Source organism: Hippocampus zosterae, chromosome 9, assembly GCF_025434085.1.
Source record: "Hippocampus zosterae strain Florida chromosome 9, ASM2543408v3, whole genome shotgun sequence".
NCBI lineage: Eukaryota > Metazoa > Chordata > Actinopteri > Syngnathiformes > Syngnathidae > Hippocampus > Hippocampus zosterae.
In genome coordinates, this window is record NC_067459.1 from 3,553,607 (window position 1) to 3,574,119 (window position 20,513).

General features: G+C 42.1%; 1 protein-coding gene across 22 annotated transcripts in view; it reads left to right on the top strand.

Annotated features, from left to right (window-relative positions):
* cadpsa (Ca2+-dependent activator protein for secretion a) overlaps positions 1–20,513 on the top strand; it is a 187,171-nt gene that overhangs the window by 102,187 nt on the left and 64,471 nt on the right. For 8 of the 22 annotated variants that reach the window (XM_052075015.1, XM_052075012.1, XM_052075017.1 and 5 more), the window contains 5 exons: positions 3,530–3,653; positions 10,408–10,476; positions 11,089–11,121; positions 14,137–14,243; positions 18,650–18,806. In XM_052075015.1, the coding sequence (XP_051930975.1) occupies positions 3,530–3,653; positions 10,408–10,476; positions 11,089–11,121; positions 14,137–14,243; positions 18,650–18,806 (490 nt within the window). The remainder of the gene's footprint in view (positions 1–3,529; positions 3,654–10,407; positions 10,477–11,088; positions 11,122–14,136; positions 14,244–18,649; positions 18,807–20,513) is intronic. The other 14 variants (XM_052075014.1, XM_052075023.1, XM_052075026.1 and 11 more) reach the window with 3 other exon arrangements.

Here is a 20,513-nt window from a genome sequence, read left to right on the forward strand (position 1 = left end):
GGTTTGTATAAATTATGACAACGCATCAACTGCAATGTGACAATGTCCTACTGTGATCTTGGAGAGAGTGCTGCTCTTCACTGGGTGAGATGGACCGACTGTAGTCCGGAAGTCCTGCTCATGTAATGCTGTATGTAGAAGAAATACTGTACATACACAATTGTAATGACCATTCATTCATTCATTCATTCATCTTCCTAACCGCTTGATCCTCACTAGGGTCGCGGGGGGTGCTGGAGCCTATCCCAGCTGTCTCCGGGCAGTAGGCAGGGGACACCCTGAATCGGTTGCCAGCCAATCGCAGGGCACACAGAGACGAACAACCATTCGCACTCACACTCACACCTAGGGACAATTTAGAGTGTTCAATCAGCCTGCCATGCATATTTTTGGAATGTGGGAGGAAACCGGAGCACCCGGAGAAAACCCACGCAGGCCCGGGGAGAACATGCAAACTCCACACAGGGAGGCCGGAGCTGGAATCGAACCCGGTACCTCTGCACTGTGAAGCCGACGTGCTAACCACTGGACTTGTAATGACCATTTATTCTATTATATTAAGTGGTATTACTAGAACTTATTGATCAATACACACAAATGTCCTGGTAAACAACACCAGATAAGCACAAATGTGACTGAGGACTGAAATTTCACCTTATTCTTCTTGTGTGTCTTGGTGACTTCTCCAATGGGTTGACACTTTGTTCAAGTCGATTCCTCTGAATCTTCCACAGCATAAGGGTCCTTCTTCATAGTAGCTCGTGCTCTTGAAGGATTTAGGCCTGTACACATTTCAGAAAAAAGTCAAAACATTCACATGTTGCACAATGACGTGTGTTGTAATTCATGAAACATTAATTAACTATATCTGCAAAATATTGAATTAAACTGTTGTATTAGCATTTACACAAATTATTTTTAATAATTATTATTCTTAATAAATTAAAATTAAGCTCGAAACAGATTGAGAACTTAAATTTCACCTTATTTTTTCCGTCTGTCCTTTTCCCCTCTCCAGTGGTTGTACACTTTGTCCAGGTACTGATCCCCATTCCCATCATGCATCGTTGTACAATTTTCCTGCATTCAAAGGACTTTTGTGCTGAATGTGACGTTCCACACTTTTCCCTCCGAAAACTCGCTTGCTACTTTAGCTTTGCAACACGTTTTACAGAGTAGACCTTTCTCACTCGAAAAAGAAAAAATATCAAGTTTCACAGGTTTGTCTTCCGCTTGCACATACTCCGACAACCATTCCATCTTAAACAAACCGCATTTCTTCTTTACTTGGTGAGTGGATGTGCCACTGCCCGTTCGTTTTGACATTATTATGATGGGTAAAGAGTGCCTTGCCTCAGGTCACGCAGCCTCCGCGGCGAACACGCCTCTCTGCTCTCAGCACCGGTGCTCCGTAACATTCATGCGTAGCTGCCAGTGACAACGTCATGACGTCAATGCGTGAGCGAATTGCGTCGAATAACAACCTGGAACAGCCAATCACATGTTGCATAATACAGAATAAGCTATGCATTTATTTTATTTTCAATACCGGTTGGATTTTTACTGTGTGCACAGCTCAGATATTTTATGCGCAGACACGCAGGGGGCAGTGCACATTTGCTCACAAAGCATGCTTAGAAGGAACAGTGTTCCCTGATAAAGCTGGTCCCCCCGTGCCCTGACCCCGGATAAACAGTAGAAAATGGATGGATGGATCAAAAATAACAAAGGTTGCAGGCATAATTTATTTTTAAACTTATTATAGAATTTTCTTCCATTGATGTTTCGACAATTCAAGTTAAATTGGTCTAATTCGCAATATAAAATGTTTCATCCTTAACCATTTCTTACAAACTTGGGCCCATGTTATCCCTGTCAAAAAGTCTGTTCAATAATATCCTCTATTACGATATACCATTTTTTTCCCCCTTTTTTTTCGTACCAAACTATAGGGGTGTTCACACGGCAAGATTTGGTCCGGTGCTGCGCCGGGGCTGCCCCAGTAGAGCGTTCACACGTGCAAATTAGCTCCGGCGTAACCCCGGAAAAAGGCTTACACCGGACCAAATTTGATCCACCTCAGGGAGGTGGTTTAAAAATTTGCTCCGGAGCAAATGCTCGTTAATGAAGCAGCACCAATGTAAATTTGCACGTGTGAACAAAACTGGGTTAAATTTGCTCCAGAGCAAATGCTTGCGTAGAGTACGTATGGCGAGAATGCGTTGCTTTCGTGCTCTGTCGGACTTCCGTAATGTTTTTGTTTAATAACGACACAAGACTTGGCTGGTAACATCTTTCCTTTTGTAGGAGACTGGGCTGTCTCTGAGTTGTTTGTTCCTTTGTTGTTTGTTCACAACCCTCCGCCCCTATATAATTTATTTTGTGATTTCCTTTCTTGATTTTCTGTTTGGTGCATTAGTGTTTGCTTTTCTGAGTGTCATTGAAGTCATCGTTGATTTACGTTTTCGTGGGCGGTCACTCTCAAGCAGAAGGCACGGAGACCGAGAAGGAGAAGGACTTGCCTGTCCAGTAGTCGCTTGAGTTGTGTATATACAGTACGTTTTAAAAAGAACCAACACGACAGCTCATTTGTTTTCTGTCGTTTTGCTCCGCTGCAGAAACTGCCGTGTGAACGCAAGTGGGGCTGCACCGACGCTGTGCCGATGAGCGGCTTTGTACGTGTGAACGCTCCACACAATTTGCTGCGGTGCAAAATATATCGCAACCAAATACATTGGTGCAGCTCCGGAGCAAATGTGTGCCGTGTGAACACCCCTTATATCTGGGAACTTATTATGATCTCAGATTTTGGACAAGTGTGATACGGGTGTAGCCACTGTGTGAATGTCTGATATTGCTCACCGTGGTTCAAGGAAGGTTCAGGAAGTTTGGATCAATGCTCAGATGCATGGAGGGTTAGAGGAAACATTAATTGTAACTTCTAAAACTGTATCTTAGACCCTTTCCATCTGTTTGTAGGCCATTTTCAATTCCACAGATGTCATATCATTATTATTTAGCATTATTATCGTTTTTAGATCCTCAATACACAGCTACAGAAAGGTGGTGGGGATAGATGGATGATATCCACTGACATATTTAAATCGGCAGCTGTAATCACCAGCTCATTCTGCACTCACTGCCATTGATGGCTGTGGAAGGCACACCGGCCAGGCGTAGTGACAATGCTCTGCCTGTGCACGGATTGCTGCGTTCTTTTCCGCATACATATGTCTCCGTAGCAGATGTGAGTGTGCCAAATTGAAAGGGAATGAGAGGTGCCACTTTGATTGGTGGTAAATGGAATTGGCAGTGTTTACACCCACCGTGGCGAAAACTACCCTTTTTAAACGATGCACTGGCTTGCCTGCATCTGAGAAGTTGCCAACACCTGGTCTAACCTACTCTGTGCCGAGGTAGACCATGTGCCATGCTGGACTTGCACCGGACCGAACACGAAAATAAAGCCCCAAGTGTTTCGGTACTTGTTGGTATTCAGAAAATGAAAGACTTATTTTCTTCCTCAAAGGTTTTGATGAAAGATGTTGTCACCCCGGTTCCACAAGAAGAAGTCAAAGCTGTTATTCGTAAGTGTCTGGAGCAAGCAGCTCTGGTCAATTACCAGCGCCTGTCGGAGTACGCCAAACTGGAAGGTAAGCTATTCATAACATCCCTGAAACTGTTTCTGGATTTGTTCTTCTTTTTTCAGTTTCAAGAATATTTAATTACATGAAGAGCCTTTAATCCATATAATTTTATATTCATAATACGCTTTTCTTCTTGACAGCCAATTATCTACTGCACTTTTGTTGTTATTTTAAGTGACAAATTCCCAAAATATATGCTCCTTCTGCCGGTACCATTTGATAGTTGCAGCTGAACAATAAGTAAAAATGCATTCAATTCTTCACTATTCCCTTTGCTGGCTTCCACCATGCCTCAGCTTCTCTTTCAACTGAGTCCTACATTGGCTCTATCTCTATTTGGGCTTTCTTCCAGCCGAATAGATGTTTCCCCTCCCTTTGCCTTGCTTTCTAATGACCATACTCACCTCTCCCTTCTCGTCTATTGGTACTCGCTGGTCATGATCACTCCCTGGTGTTTAACCACAGGAAGTTCAATAATTAGATGATAATGACACTCTGTTGCGGCAGCTCATATTTGTGTTGGAGCAGGTTTTCTTTAGGAGACATCATCCACATTTAAAAACAGCAATCTATCGGCCCTATTTTCGTGCTGAGCGAAGTCGAGCACAAAGCACATGGTGGAGTCATTATTTTTGGGTTTTCCTAGACTTTGCACAGATATAATTAGATGCTGCAGGATGGGACCGATGCGACACCCGACCGGTTGTTGCGGATCCCTCCCATCATATGCATTAAAAACAGTTCGGTCTACGCGCATTCAGGGTTTGAAACTGTGGACGCAGAAGTAGACTCGCTGGGGGCAGTGCATGTCATTGGCATACGTGAAGTGAATTTACAGGTAAACTGCAAGATCTCCCCTTGCGGATGATGGAGTTGGCCACGCATGTGACGTGGGCAATTGGAAACTGGCTTTCACCTACAACTGTGGCTCCGTTTGTAAACCTGAACCCACTGCCCCCGACAATATTTGTACCACATGGTCGGGGTTGCGGTTGCTATTAAAATGTTTTTAGATTCAGAGTGTCACATTCGGATTTAGAAAACTTTTTTTTTATCCCCGTGGGGCAATTAGGACTTAACAGGCACGCTCTGCACAAGAAACATGAAAAACAATGACGAACATGGGATACAGTGCAAAGGGCCTGTCGGTACTCACCGTGTGCACAGCACCCTGAGATCTTAGTTCCGAAAGAAAACCACTAGGGAGGGAGAGGGGGAAAAAAACCCACGCTCGAACTATCCTCTTCTGAGGATAATTTGAGTCCAGGAGAAAAAAATACCCCAACACGTAAATAACCATATGACAGTTAAAACATGTCACAAGACATAACATGTAATGAGGGGGGCAGATGGTTGGAAAGGGGGTGGGGGGAGCGCGATGCACCCCGTCCGACCAGCTGCTCAGTCCATTCGAGCGCTCAGCAGATCAGTTCACGTCGCGGGGAAAAAACAGGAACAATAAAGGCGGTGTTACAAGGGTGTGTGTGCGTGTGTGATTGTCTGGTTGTGTGTGCATGTCAGGCCGCAGCTGCTTCGTCAAGGTCTTCTCATGGAGACAGTCCTGGCTTATCAGTCTATGGCCGAGAAGGAGGAGGTCCAGATCGCAGATGTTTTGGGAGCAGGCTGCCAAAATTCCAGACAGCCTTGAGTCCGTGGCCTATGTCTCTTCAATGGTGTCGATCAGCCAAATCCCTGATTTCTTTTCTGAGCGCGGATTCCAACTCCTCCAAGTTGTTGTCCATCTTGCAATGACTTTCCAAAATCACATCCATTTTGCAGTTGAGCAGAGTCACCGCTCGGGTCTGAGTGTTGGACATCCGCACCATGCCATCCAGGAAGACCGGCAGCTTCTTCATTTACAATCAAGCCGCTCCCGTCAGTTGAATTTTGCGATAGATCAGGAAACTGCTAACACCAAACAGCAGCATACCTATTATCAGAAGGCCGATAATGTAGATGTCTTCTACATCCTCAACGGACAGTATTGAGGCACACCATTCTACACTTCCTCCGGTGATCTAGGGTGTACCCAGCCGCAAATGTCCTCGAGGGGCAAGTAGGCTCCCCACTGCCTGCTCTTCTCGTCGAGAAAAGTTTGTCGATGGCATAACCCTAACCCTAACCCAACGAATTCCATGGTTTGTTTTTAGGATGAAAATATGGCAGGAGGCTACGATAGTCAGACAAGGACAGCACATAGACTGAGGGGCGAGCAGGGAAGGTTGAGGGGAAATTCAAAACACATTCAAAACCCAGCTCAAAACCCACCTATTCAGACTTGCATATTCACCTTAAATCTTTCTCTTCTTTTATTTATAATTTTATCTGTGGTTTTATTATTTTCTCTTGGTTGTAAAGTGTCCCTGAGTGCTGTGAAAGGCGCTTACAAATAAAATGTATTATTATTATTATTATTATATTCTTACCAGAATACAGAATGACAATGCAGTTGCATCAACCTACACATCTAGAACACAAGTCAACTGACAAAGTGTGAAATTAACTTTATGTGGTTAAAAATAGAGGAGGTTGGGTGTTATGACATTTTTATTTGATTTATTTATTTATTTATTTTTGAATCAACAAATATTTAATAAATATGCAAAACAAGTACTAAATTAACAAATATCCAAACACTCACCGAAATGTGTCTATTTAAGGCAGGAGCGTTAAACTCATTTTTTGCATTAAACTCATTTTTTGTCACGGGCCACTTCGGAGTAACTTCCCTTAGAGGGCCGATGCAAAATTGCAACGTTATTTATTACCCATGACAATTTGACATTTCGGTCCAAATTTCAGCAAGAATCATGTTAGGTGAAACACATGGCCGGATCTGGCCTCTGGGCCTTGACTTTGACACCTGTAATTTAAGATGATGTCTCTAAAGAAACGACACGACACCTGCCTGAACAAAATCAGGAAGTCAAACTTAAGCATCTCTCTTCCAATTGTTGATACTGTCCCCCCAAAACCCTCCTCTTATACTACTGTGCTTCTTCACATCTGAAGACAAACCATGCAGACCTTTTTGAACTGCTTCTGCTCTGTGGAACGAATGGTTAATCCAAGGCAGACTGCCCAAAAAACATAGCAAAAGGAAATGACAGATGTTTGGATACAAGGTTTATTGTGTTGCTATGTAGAAATAACAATTTGCAGGAATAACTGACAAAAGTTTAGTTTCTTACTTTTACTTGCCTTTGGTATTGGCACACCATTTAACATCACACAGGTCCAGTATTGATATGTTAATAACAATGAATCACTTTAACACTCACTTCATTGTTGAAGGAAGATTGCAGTCATTTTTTTTAACTTTAAATGTTTCAGAAATATACAATAAAATCAATGCACTATAATACAACATGTTACAACATGTACGACACACACAAAAAGGAAGTGCAGACTTCTTTGGAGACATGCACATTTAACAAACATTAGTTTTGTCCTGTTAAAACAAGTCCTTTACTTAATCTGAGCATGTTCAACAAAATTTAACAATCATAATGACTTTAAATACCCTCATGTGACTGAATTGTGTAATGGGTGAATGTATAAAATATGTACTGTCCTGGCAATGTTTATGTAGAGTTGTAGACTGTCATAAAAACATTCAAAAAAATAGTTCACCACCATTAAAATTCAAACCAAAATTTTGGGGTAGGTCTCATTAAAACATTTGACTGTATTGTAACTTGAAGGTAACCAGTCCACAAGTCAAAAAGTACAAAACATACTACTTTAACTTTGACAACAATGTTTTTACAAAATAAGTGTCATGGCAAGACGGATTAAAAAATAATGTCAGCTTTGATTTGACAAAGTAAAATAGTTCTTTAAATACAAGCTACCAAAACAAAAACTAGCATCACTTTACAGAACCGACACAGCTCCAATTATCATGACATTGAAAGCACAGTTTCAACACCAGGGGACAAAGAAAAATACACATCCTCTGGAATGCTGAAATAAAGATGCATTGAAGACAAGTAACAGCACTGTATTGATGATGGTTAAAAAACATTTAACTGAAACTTTTGGCCAAACTCCAAACTGTAGAATATTTGTAGCCTTCAAATGTCAATGCACCATTGTAACATGGCTCAATATCAATCAGTTTGAAGCCCTATTTTGGTAGACACGCGCACGTGCGCAAGGCATACATACGGCCGCTTCTTCATTTTCTTTAATGTAGACTACAATTTAGACCACATAAAAGCACGTCTAAAGGGGTGTTCACACGGCAAGATTTGGTCTGGTGCTATGGCGGGGCTGCCCCAGTAGAGTTTTCACACGTGCAAATTAGCTCCGTCGTAACCCCGGAAAACAGCTTAAGGGGTGTTCACACGGCAAGATTTGGTCCGGTGCTACGCCGGGGCTGACCCAGTAGAGCGTTCACACGTGCAAATTAGCTCCGGCTTAGCCCCGGAAAACAGCTTACACCGGACCAAATTTGATCCACCTCAGGGAGGTGGTTTAAAAATTTGCTCCGGAGCAAATGCTCGTTTGCGAAGCAGCACCGTTGTAAATTTGCACGTGTGAATGCAACTGGGTGAAATTTGCTCCAGAGCAAATGCTTGTGAAGAGTATAGTACGGCGAGAATGCGTTGCTTTCGTGTTCTGTCAGACTTCCGTCATGTGTTTGTTTAATAATGACACAAGACTTGGCTGGTAACATCTTTCCTTTTGTAGGAGACTGGACTGTCTCGGAGTTGTTTGTGTAGTTTGTTCATTTGTTGTGTGTTCACAACCCCCGCTCCGCCATATAATTTATAATTGTGATTTCCTCTCTTAATTTTCTGTTTGGCGCATTACGTGCTTGCTTTTCTGAGTGTCATTGAAGTCATCGTTGATTTACGTTTTCGGGGGCGGTCACGCTCGAGCAGAAGGCACGGAGACCGAGAAGGAGAAGGACGTGCCTGTCCAGTAGTCGCTTGAGTTGTGTATATACGTTTTAAAAACAGCCAACACGACAGCTCATCTGTTTTCTGTCATTTTGCTCCGCTGCAGAAACTGCCGTGTGAACGCAAGTGGGGCTAAACCGACGCTGTGCCGGTGCAAACACGCTCATCGGCTTTGTACGTGTGAACGCTCCACACAATTTGCTGCGGTGCAAAATATATCGCAACAAAATACATCGGTGCAGCGCCGGAGCAAATGTGTGCCGTGTGAACACCCCTTAAATTGTGCCACAGGGGGTGTGACACGTTTTCGGTGGATTTGACAGATTCAAAGTGTGTGGTCGATGACGTTGTATTGCAATATGGCAACGGAATGAGGCAATCCCTCTGAGTCATCAGAGAAATCAGTTCATAGAGAGTTGTCTCACACGGACACGCGATCAGGGTAGAAGGCAGTCTCCATGTCTACCTTAAAGCGGCTAACTTTACATCAGCCGCATGTAGAAGATCCTGCAATTCCTTTTAAAATGTACTTTTCATCTCTTGCATCCACATTTCCCCAGTGTGGACAAATAAAGGATATCTTATCTTATCTTATCTTATCTTATCTTATCTTATCTTATCTTATCTTATCTTATGTAGACCGAGTGACTCTCTGCATTGAATTTAGAGGGAATGCAGGGAGCCGCTTCCATTGGATGGCAAACAAGTTGGCATCGTTCCCTTCCACAGCGACAGACAAGGGCATAACCGTCCCCTTCTACCTGCGCCAGCCTAAAAAAAATATCAAAAGAAAACAAACTCCACCAAATGCACAGTTAGTTTACGCTTTGCGGTAGACTTGGGCTGGGCACAAAATTAAGGCCCTTGATCTTTCTAATTACAAAATAAAATGTGAACAGTTTCATGCAAAATATATACAGTACCTTGTCAATTTGATTCCCAAATTGATTCCCAATCATTGATTCCCAAAAATACAATTCTTCAGTGGCAACACACCCACCACACAAGCGTAAGCGTGTGATGACATACTATATTTTCCGGACTATAAGTCACAGTTTTTGTCCATAGTTTGGGTGTGACTTTTGTACTCTGAAGCGACTTATGTGTGAAATTATTAACACATTGCTGTTTGATTTCATGTTATTTCCACATTAAACCACAAGAGGGCGCTCTAGAGTTGTGTTGATAAATCAACGATGCGTCTGACGTAAGCGACGTAGAAGAGGAAACGTCACATCTTCTACCTCCGGAAATGGCAGAGTTGTTTAAAAGTGACACGGAGGATGAACACTTCATTGGATTTAGTGATTCGGAGTGAGACTGATGGTTTGCTAAACTTGTTAGCATGTTCCTTATGCTATAGTTATCTGAATTACTCTTAATATCTTACGTGAACATACCGGGCACATTCTCCGTTTGTTGTTAATGTGTTATGTCACGTTAGCATATGTACACTTATTTAGCCTGTTGTTCTCTATTTTATTTTAATTTTAAATTGCCTTTCAAGATGACATGTCTGTTTTTGGTATTGGATTTTATCAAATAAATTTCCCCCCAAAATGCGTTTTATGCTCCAGCTTGATTTATAATCCGGAAAATACGGTACTCGTACAGTGTGTACAAAGGATTCATTGGATAACCATACAGTACATGTAGGGCACAAACTGATACTGCTTTGTATGTTTGACCCAAAAAGGCCTATTTGCCTGAAATTTAAAATACCCAATTCACGTAACAACAAAATGGTTTCGAATCAACCCTGAAAGCCTTGGTCGAGCCCTCCGGACCATAATGGTCATTCCCTCTGACCCGGGCTTGTCGCATGCCTTGGTGTCCTCCCTCTTTCTCTGTAGGGAAAAAGAGAGAGATGTATGAGCATCCTGTCTTCTGCTTGGCGTCTCAAGTGATGGATTTAACCATTCGTGAGTACTTCCCTCATTTCCCAGCTTATCCTCTACCTTCATGTTTCTCTTGCATACAGCATGCACAGCCACCACAACAAGTATCCATAGGGTGTTGTTTTTGAACTTGCTTAAATCTTTTGTTTTCTGTCTGAAATGATGTACTTGTCAATTTCTTGACAGCCTTACTGCACAATCTGCCTTTGATCGTGGTTTTGCAGTACTTCCCAAAAGCTCATTGTCTGTCTGCAACTTGAATGCATTTTTACTTTGCTTATGTGTATCCGTTTCCTTGTTTAAGATCATGATACACACGAGAGGTCAAAAACATACTGCAGTCTCCATTCAATAAACTACAAGATGAATGATGTCAGAACTAATCACATCACCGGCTGACGATGTTGGCCTTCATTCTGTAAATGACAACTATTCGGGTATTTGCTGCTTTTGTTCAACACGAGATTGTCTCAAAATTCAGGGCCTTTGAGTTTTCTGTTCTTCTCTCTTCTCTTTTTTTTAACATACACCGGTACTTTCTGATTCTACAAAATGAACATTGCATTTCTCTCTTCCTCCCTAAATTGTTCCCTCTTTTATCTACCTCCTCTCCTTCTTTGTCACCTGTCTCAAAAGTGGACAAATGTCAGGAAAAAATGGAGGATTCAGGTGATGTCTATTCTTCATTTACTATCAGCTTTACCTTGGCCAGAACATAGGTTCTCCTTAATTTGTTGCTTTAGATGTTTACTTTAGTCAATCATACCTTAGTCTGACTGAAATGTGTAAAGTGTATGAAAGGTAATTTCATCAAGTGCATTGAACACATGGTTAGAAGAAGCCGCGTGCCAACAGTAAATTGGGATGAAAATGGATTGATAATCTATGTGTGCCACAGTTCCTCTCACAGGTTTTGGAGGTAAAATGGACAAGATGATAGGCCAGGAAAAGCATTGAAAATGCCCCATTGGGATCTTTATACCCAGTAATGGGCCAGCTCAATTTTCTGAGGCTGAAAAGGACCAACGACGAGAGAGCGTTTCAGCCCTAGTGACAGGAAAGGCAGACAGAGCAGTGATCTATTATGTCCACAGGAGGTTCAACACAATTAACAGGACATCGGTCGACATCAAATTTTAACTTCCCAATTATCCACAAATGACTACATAGAACAGATCCTAACCCATTTAAAAAAAAAATTGCATTCTTCAATATACACAGAAGGTAACGTGTCAAAAACAAATATCTTGACCTTTGGTAACAAGGCAAATGGTTAGTTATGCTGAAGTATTTACTGCTTGAATCTGACTCGCCCGACTTCAATGACCTTCCAGTATCGATTCTTCCTCTCAACTCATTCTTGTTTTCCCTCAACACCCCTCGTTGAAGTTGTTCCTCTTTTAGAGTCAGTGTTGTAAAAAAGATTAGAAGAAGTAAAACTCTCATGTGATTTCAGGCGTTCATTTCACACATGAAAAAAGCATATTGTTCCCTAAAAATGTGTTAGAATTCAAAATTGGGCAATCTCAGCGAGACTTTAGAGCAGCAGTTCCCAACCTATTTTGCCCCATGGACCGGTTTAATGTCAGACAATATTCTTGGACCGGCCTTTAAGGCCGAATAAATACAACAAAATATTATATGATCTGCATGAAAATGGTGGTCTTTTCCTCAACATAATAATAAAAACGAATCATGACATGAGAAACTTCCTATCTGGCCGCAACACTCTGTGGTCGCTATGGAAACATTTAAACGTGTCTTCCAAATGAAAAACAGCGTAAATACAACGTACATGAAAGATACGACACACCATAATGCAGAGTGGGCTTGGTGCATGGGAATCTCCCATTGAGATAAACCCATTCTGATTTAGCAGAATCACAAGGAATTATGTTCAAACCATTCTTCTTCAGAAAAGAAGAAACGATTTGATTGGTTGTATGTATCGTGAAATAGCGTTTCTAAGGGGAGATCAAAAGCAAGCTATGTACAATAATCTAAGACAAACTGTGCCACCAAATTCTGACCTTCTGGCTTGAGAGACATTACTCTGGGGTGTCCTAACAAGTACTACAAGTACAGAAGTCCCATTCTTTGGGAGCTGTGAGCCATGTTAACATGACTTGAGCTCCTGCGGGCAAGTAACTATCAGCCACTTGTCTTGCCAAACATCGTCACTGAACCACTTGACTGTGCCAGTTGGTGGACTGAATGGGGCGGGGGTGGGGGGGTTCTTGAGACAGCTGATCAAATTCTGCATTTTCAAAGACGGTACTGGTCAGTTTTAAGTATTACTTTCCTATGATGTGGTTTATCCAATCTTACTCTTTCCATATCATTTTGAGATCTTTCTTGAGTTTTGACTCTGACAAGATGTTGACCCATTTGTTTCCTGAATGTTGTGATGTGCTAATGTTTATACTTTGACTACAAGATTTGTTTTGTGCTCATTCAAAAATAGGAAATGTTCCAAAGGCAAGTACTGAATCTGATATTTACAGCTCAGAATCCGAGCCATATAAAACAACTCCACCTACCCACTTCACAACTCGATTGTAAATGATAATGCACAAGCCGATGGCCCGATCGATCAAATGGATACTGTGGTGGTAATATTTATTCATGCAATGATGCTACGGCATCACAGTCCAAAATACATTGGAGTGCATTATCATGCTTATACCATGGCCATGAAAATTAAACCAAAACAAGATTGGCATTTAAAAAAAAAGTTTATGTGTGTGTGTGTGTTAGGATCAGGCATCAATCAATGAAAAGTAAAAACAGCCTGTCAGTAGATGTTAGCCATGGTATAATTCCATTCCACTCACTGTACATGATAGAGATGCATCCCAGTAGGGCAGTCTCAAACCTTTCACCGAATGAAGCTTTTTATACATAATTTGCACAGCTGAGCAATTTTGCTTGATCGTATCAATATGGATTTACCGTGAGAGCTGAATACGAAAAGCCCGGTTATGATTATGGAACAGATGTAAGTCTTGATAAAACTCCACCATTTTCTTCTAACACAAGATCACTACATTACTGCATGATCAGTGTTGAATGTTGTTTGCATCACTCGTGTCGACCTTACTTTCTCTTCATGTTTGACATCGCTCCTCCGCCTCACCGACAAAGCTGTGACACATTACTTGCGTACGTAATAGGACGGTACTACTGACCTCAATGTGTACTATCACCACGAATTGGGACCTCATTGAATGTGTAATGATAAAATAGTCTTGTAAGCTTTCATTCTAAAACTGTAACTGTCTTTTACTGTTTCGACGATAAAAAAAAAAAAATCCTCAAAATACCCGCCAGACCGATTTATGGTATGCTGATAAGCTCTCTACATTTTTTTCAATGCATGCACAAGATTATCAAAGTAATTTTGGCTGTTCCTATCATCTGAGCCAAAGACCACTTAAAAGGCAAAACTTACTCAAAATGACAAATATGTGTTTTGAGCTTATAGTTGTTGGCAGGAGGCAAGCTAGCATGCATTTTCTTGATGTAAAATCTTAACGTCAAAGAACGTCATATATTTTTTTTATCAGCAGGATGCTTGCCACCTGTGTTTCGGTTGCATGCATTAAACCTGTGTCGAGGCCTTTGATAAGGAAGGTGAAGATTGTGTTTCAGATGAGACTCTAAAAATTGACTTTTGTGCAACAGAGAATGTTGGTCGGTTAGTCACTCCCGCAAAAAAACTGGAAGACACCATTCGCTTGGCTGAGCTCGTAATTGAGGTGCTGCAGCAGAATGAGGAACACCATGCTGAGGTCAGTGAGAATGCACACCCACGCACACACACACACACACCCTAACATATTTTGTTTGTGGTAAGGGTGTATTCATCACCTGTTAATTACCATTAAAGTAAGAGACATGTTATTTTAAATTATTTTAGTTCAGAATTGGATGGACAGTAGATGTCTTGCAAAGAAGTTTCCTGAAGGTTGTTATGTTCTAATGTTTATTCTCTATTTGGGTTCCTTTTGCTTCCTCTTACACGCCCACCCTTCACCTCATTGGCGACTGGTACCTGCTAGGGACGTGCATTTAGCGTCCTCTTACACGCCCACCCTTCACTCATTGGCGTACTTCCGCATGCCTGTCGTCACTCACTCCGCCTTTTAAGATATCCTTTATTTGTCCCACAATGGGGAAATAATTTCTCTATATAAACAGCGTGTCTGCCAGAAGCGCTCTCAGTCATGCTTTGGAACTCCGTTCATACACTAGAGTCCAGACGCTCCGCATTATAAGGCGTCCTGTCCATTTTGGAGAAAATTTAAGACTTTTAATGGTGCCTTATAGTTGTGAAAATACGGTATTTATATGGACACGGAAGACGTTAACCTTCCACACAAAATAGTTCCAAACAAGTAACAATCGTGTCAGTGGCATACATTGTACTCAACAGAATGCCTGCTCTTTCTTCAACCTAGTTTCTTATTTCTCTCCCGAAACAGTGTCTTCTCCCGCTTTGGGTACCTTAGCCTTCTCCGCTATGTACAATATCTGTACACAGCTTGTAATGGAGGCTCTCGCTGGCAATCCGTAGTGGAGTCATTCGATGCAATGCGAATGATTTCAGCTTCAGTCTCGCTGTGGACAATGTTGACAGGCTTGCATGCATTAGCCATACATTTACCTCTGGCTTCAGCAAATTTGTTCTTCGTCGTGTTATCCATTTTCTTCGCTTTGAAATTATCCATAGCTGTCTGTCTTGGACGAGGGGGAGGAGTACTCACATCAGCTGTGTGATTGGCCATTAATTAAGTGGTATTTCAGACCCGATGTGCTTTGATGATAGCTCAGTTTACGACTGCAAAACATACAGGTAACTTTGGTGTTGTCAGTAGAACAATCTGGCAACTTTTTCAAAGTAAACTTTACATTCATAAACTCTTTAAGTATCCATTTATCCATGGCTGGCAAAACAGACATGGGTGTGGACTTCTGCAGCGCGCTTGTTGCTTTGTTTCTTCCAGTCAGGTTTCAAGACGATGCATAGCACGGAGTCAGCCCTGTTACGCGTTTCTAATGACATCCTCCTGGCAAATGACTCTGGAGACCACATGTGTCTGGTTTTATTGGACTTAACTGCAGCATTTGATACACTGGATCACAGTATTCTGCTGACTCGTTTGCAGCACTTGGTGGGTATTGGCGGCAGTGCTCTTGAGTGGTTTAGATCCTATCTAACTGACAGGACCTTTTGTGTTAGCCTTGGCTGCTCTGAGTCACGCACTGCTCCCCTGTCATGTGGTGTTCCACAGGGCTCAATTCTGGGGCCTCTGCTGTTCTCGCTGTATCTGCTCCCATTGGGTTCCATCTTAAGGAAACATGGTATTCCCTTCCACTGCTATGCAGATGACTGCCAGATCTATGTCCCACTGAGCAAGAAAGACGCCTTCTCATTAAGGCCACTCCTATCCTGTCTGGAAGAAATCAAAACCTGGACGGCACCAAATTTCTTGAAATTCAACGAAAAGAAGACAGAGGTGATATTGTTTGGTCCCAGTGGCCCTTGTACATTCCATCCTGTAGACTTGGGCCCCCTGTCTCCTTATCTGAAATCAACGGTCTCAAACTTGGGCCTTAAACTGGACAGTGATTTCAAACTCGATCGGCAAATTGGTGCCGTTGTTAAATCAAGCTTCTTTCACCTTAGACAGCTGGCCAAAATAAAACCTCTCCTCTCACATGAACACTTTGAGACAGTAATTCATGCCTTTGTCACATCCCGGCTGGATTACTGCAATGCCCTGTACTTTGGAGTCAGCCAGTCCTCCATTAAGCGCCTTCAGCTGGTCCAGAATGTCGCTGCTCGCCTCTTGACTGGTACTCGTAAGAGGGAGCATATAACTCCCACTCTGGCATCCCTATACTGGCTCCCCATTCATTTTAGAGTTATTTTCAAGATCCTCCTCTTTGTTTTCAAATCTCTGAATAATCTCGCGCCACCTTACCTCTCTGAGCTCATCCGCCCCTACACACCTGCCCGGCGCCTCAGGTCTGTGGATCCAGTCTTTGTTAGAAGTACCAAGAACTAAACTGAGGCTCAGAGGGGTTCGAGCCTTTTCTGTTGCTGGTCCCTCTCTCTGGAATGAACTCCCACTGAACATTCGGCAAGCCTCCTCGCTGCCCATCTTTAAAGCCCTCCTCAAAACTCACTTGTATTCTTTGGCGTTCGACTCAGCATGAGTTCTTGATTTTACTGCTTGGTGCTTTCTACCGCCTTTATTACCGATTCGTCTTACTGTTTATTGTGTATGTTAAATCGCTCCATGTATAGCACTTTGTATGCAGCGATGGCTGTTTGAAAGTGCTCTATAAATACTTTTGACTTGACTTGTTTCTGGTGTATTTATAGAGCAACGTAACATCTGCTGCGACGTGTGCCACAAGCACGACTGTCACCTCTACCTTCCAGGCTCTCTCCAGCTCCTCTCTGAGCCCTTGGTATTTCTCTCGTGATGTTCCCATCACTTGGGATCACTACATCCACTACAACGGCTTTCCTCTGCCATTTATCTATGATCACGTTATCTGGTTGGTTCGCCATTACAATCTTGTCAGTCTGTATCTGGAAGTCTCACAGGATATTCGCTCGGTAATTCTCCACAACCTTCGGAGGTGTTTCCCATTTTGACCTTGGGGTTTCCTGTAGTCCGCACAGATGTTTTTGTAGACTATGCCAGCCACCTGGTTATGGTGTTCCATGTAAGGTTTCCCTACCAGCATCTTACAACCTGCAGTTATGTGTTGGATTGTCTCAGGTGCCATCTTGGGTCTTGTCTGGTGTGGTATATCTGGGCCACGATGGCTCTGGTGCTCAGGGCCTGCTCTTGAGCAGCCAGGATGAGTGCCCCTGTGCTGTCCTTCAGGCCAGCCCTCTCTAGCCACTGATAGGACTTCTTGAGATCGGCCACTTCAGTTATGGTCCGGTGGTACATCCCGTGTAGGGGCTTGTCCTCCCATGATGGTCCCTCTTACAGCGCCTCATAATCTTCTGTTCCCCACTGTCTGAGACATTCTCTGAGTACGTCATCCGTTGGAGCCTTCTCCTTGATGTATTCATGGAGCTTGAATGTTTCATCCTGGACAGTGGCTCTCACACTCACACTCACTCGTCCCCGGCCTCCTTCCTTACGGCTTGTGTACAGTCTCAGGGTGCTGGATTTGGGATGGAATGCTCCATGCCTGGTTAGGAGCTTTCGGGTCTTAACATCCGTGGTCTGAATCCCTTTCTTTGGTCACCTTATTATTCCTGCAGGGTATCTGATCACTGGCAGGGCATAGCTGTTTATTGCCCAGGTGTTGTTCTTGCCATTGAGCTAGCTTCTTCGGACTTGCCTCACCCGCTGGAGGTTTTTTTGGTCGTTGCTGCATTCCTTTTGTCATTTTGAGGTTGCCATTGACTTGTGGTATACCGAGGTACTTGTAGCTGTCCTCAATGTCTGCTATTGTTCCTTCAGGGAGTGAGACCCCTTCAGTGTGGACTACCTTGTCTCTCTTAGTCACCATATATATATATATACTAGCTGGTTCGCTGCCCTCCAGGCGGCTCATCGGCTAGTTCCTACGGAAGGCTGGTAAGGTGGTGGTTCGCCGCCCTCCGGGCGGCTCATCAGCTAGTTCCTGCGGAAGGCTGGTAAGGTGGGCCTTCGGCCCTCAAAAGTGTTGTTGCTTGGTTCAACTTTTTGTTCATCTTCATTGCTTATCGCGAAAATAAAGAGATGTTTAGCTCTACTAAATAACTAACAATATCATTGCAATGCTTGTGGGTAGACAACATATTTTCGCTAAGATGCCCGCGCGATCGAAGTGAGCCACTGCCTGAGCGGCGCAGTGGCGGCGCAGTGGCGGCGCGCAGCGGCGGCGCGCAGCGGTGAAGTAGGTACGTTTTGAAAAGGGACAGACGGAAGGACAGACCGCGTGCGGGACGACGCGCAATATATATATATGTATATATATATATATATACATACTGTATATTTTTTATATATACACACTTGTGTTTGTTATTCATTTATTGTTTTAGCTGCAGTTGTTTTTATCTGTCAGATTATTCGTTTTCGTACACTACTTTGTATGCAGCTATAGTTGTTTTTAAAATGCTGTATAAATAAAGTTGACTTGAGTTGAGTCTCACTCGTCTCCTCGACTCTATCTGAAGGCCTTTGCCTGGTGGTCAGACCTGATGGTGGAGCACGCTGAGACCTTCCTGTGTCTCTACTCGACTGACATGGATGCAGCTCTTGAGGTGCAGCCGCCTGACAGCTGGGACAGTTTCCCCCTCTTTCAGCTACTCAACGACTTCCTGAGGATTGACTGTGAGTTGGGCCTGGAGAAATGAGATTAGCCACTTACCTAGTGCTATACTTCATATTATGAAAAAAAATAAGGATCGATATGATTTTATACACACTTAATTTATTCACACTTAAAAATGGTTACTCAAGGATATAAAATGAAAAATTTTATGTCCTTCATCGGCAACTATTTCCAAATCTAGTGGGTCCAAATAAAAATAGGTTTTTACACAGTTTTATCTTATCTTTTTTCTGTGTGAATGCGTAAACATTATTGGGCATACAGTACACTCGATCTAATAACATGAGCATTAGACCATCATTTAAAATACATTGCAATTATGCCTTCATTGCCGGCCACTGTCTGGAAGTCTTTCAAAAATTACAAAATATATAATTGGTTTGACTGCCGTTTTTTTTTTTTTTGGTTCTTTTATATCAAATGAATGGAAAAGCAACCCTTCTTCAGCATTAGGATGTTGAATGTTTAGTTAGTGTGCTTTGTGGGATGGTGATTAATTTGAAGCATCAAATTTGTGGTGCTGCTGGTTCTTTATATGGGGAGGTGTTGACACAAGAGTGCCAGGGTGAGGATGTATATAATCCCGATACAAACCCAAAGTTGTAAAAATATCACGGTTAAGGGTAAAGTATGAGCCTTAATGGAGACTTCTTCTTACTTTTTCTTTTCTGATTGATATAAAAATGATTTAGTAGATATAAACACATAACGGGGTAGGACTAGATAAGTTTTTTACTTCATCCTACTCCCTTGAACATAATAACTGTGTTGAATGAAGACTGATTTCTTTCTTTTTACTTTTTTATCTACCTTATTTTCTGTCAAATTATTACTGTATATGTTTTATGTTCAGTAAACAAACAAACAAACAAACAAACAAAACAAACAAACAATAATTCAGCCGCTCTGAAAAACACCATGATTAATTTTTTTAAGACAGGAGTGTTTTATCAAAATAAGAATAGGAGGTTAGTATGTTGTGTCCAAAGGATTGAATTGTTTCCCTGTTTGTGTGCCTTTGCCATCTCCTGGTGATTATTAGCAGGAACCAATTGTTACCTAAAAGGGTTCTGCCTGACACTAATTGACATGTGCATTCACCATGACACACTCTTAACAGCAAACTACTTTGTGAGCTCTGCGCAGCCATTACGAAACGAAGATGATACCAAAAGCATATTTAACTACTGACTAAATGAAGGGAGAAGGAAACAAGCAAGACTTCAAAAGATATGTGGATGTGAGCCCAGGAGATTTGTGTGCCTTTTTGTTGAATCAATTGTCTTCATCAACTTTTATTGTTTTGTAATGCCATTTTTATGTATGTTTCATCTCCATGTTTTTGACCAGTTCACATGGGTTTCTTAATTGGTTGTGAGGGCTCTAAATAAATAAAGCTGTATTGTATTGTTTTGTATTCCCTTCAGCATAGCATGATCTAGTGGATGCATAGCGCAATTGCAGCCAATATTGTAGCTTCTATGCAACTTATAATACAGTGCGCCCTATATATGATAAATAAACAGTTTTAAAATAGGCAATTCATTGGAGCTGTACCTTATAATTCAAAGCGCCTTATAGTGAATATAGAAAATATGCTAAATGTATGTATTATGTATAAATAAGTTATGTCCATGTATTATGTGATCTAAAATGTACGGCACCGTGACACCTCAGCTCGTGACAATCACACAAGAAGGCTTCCT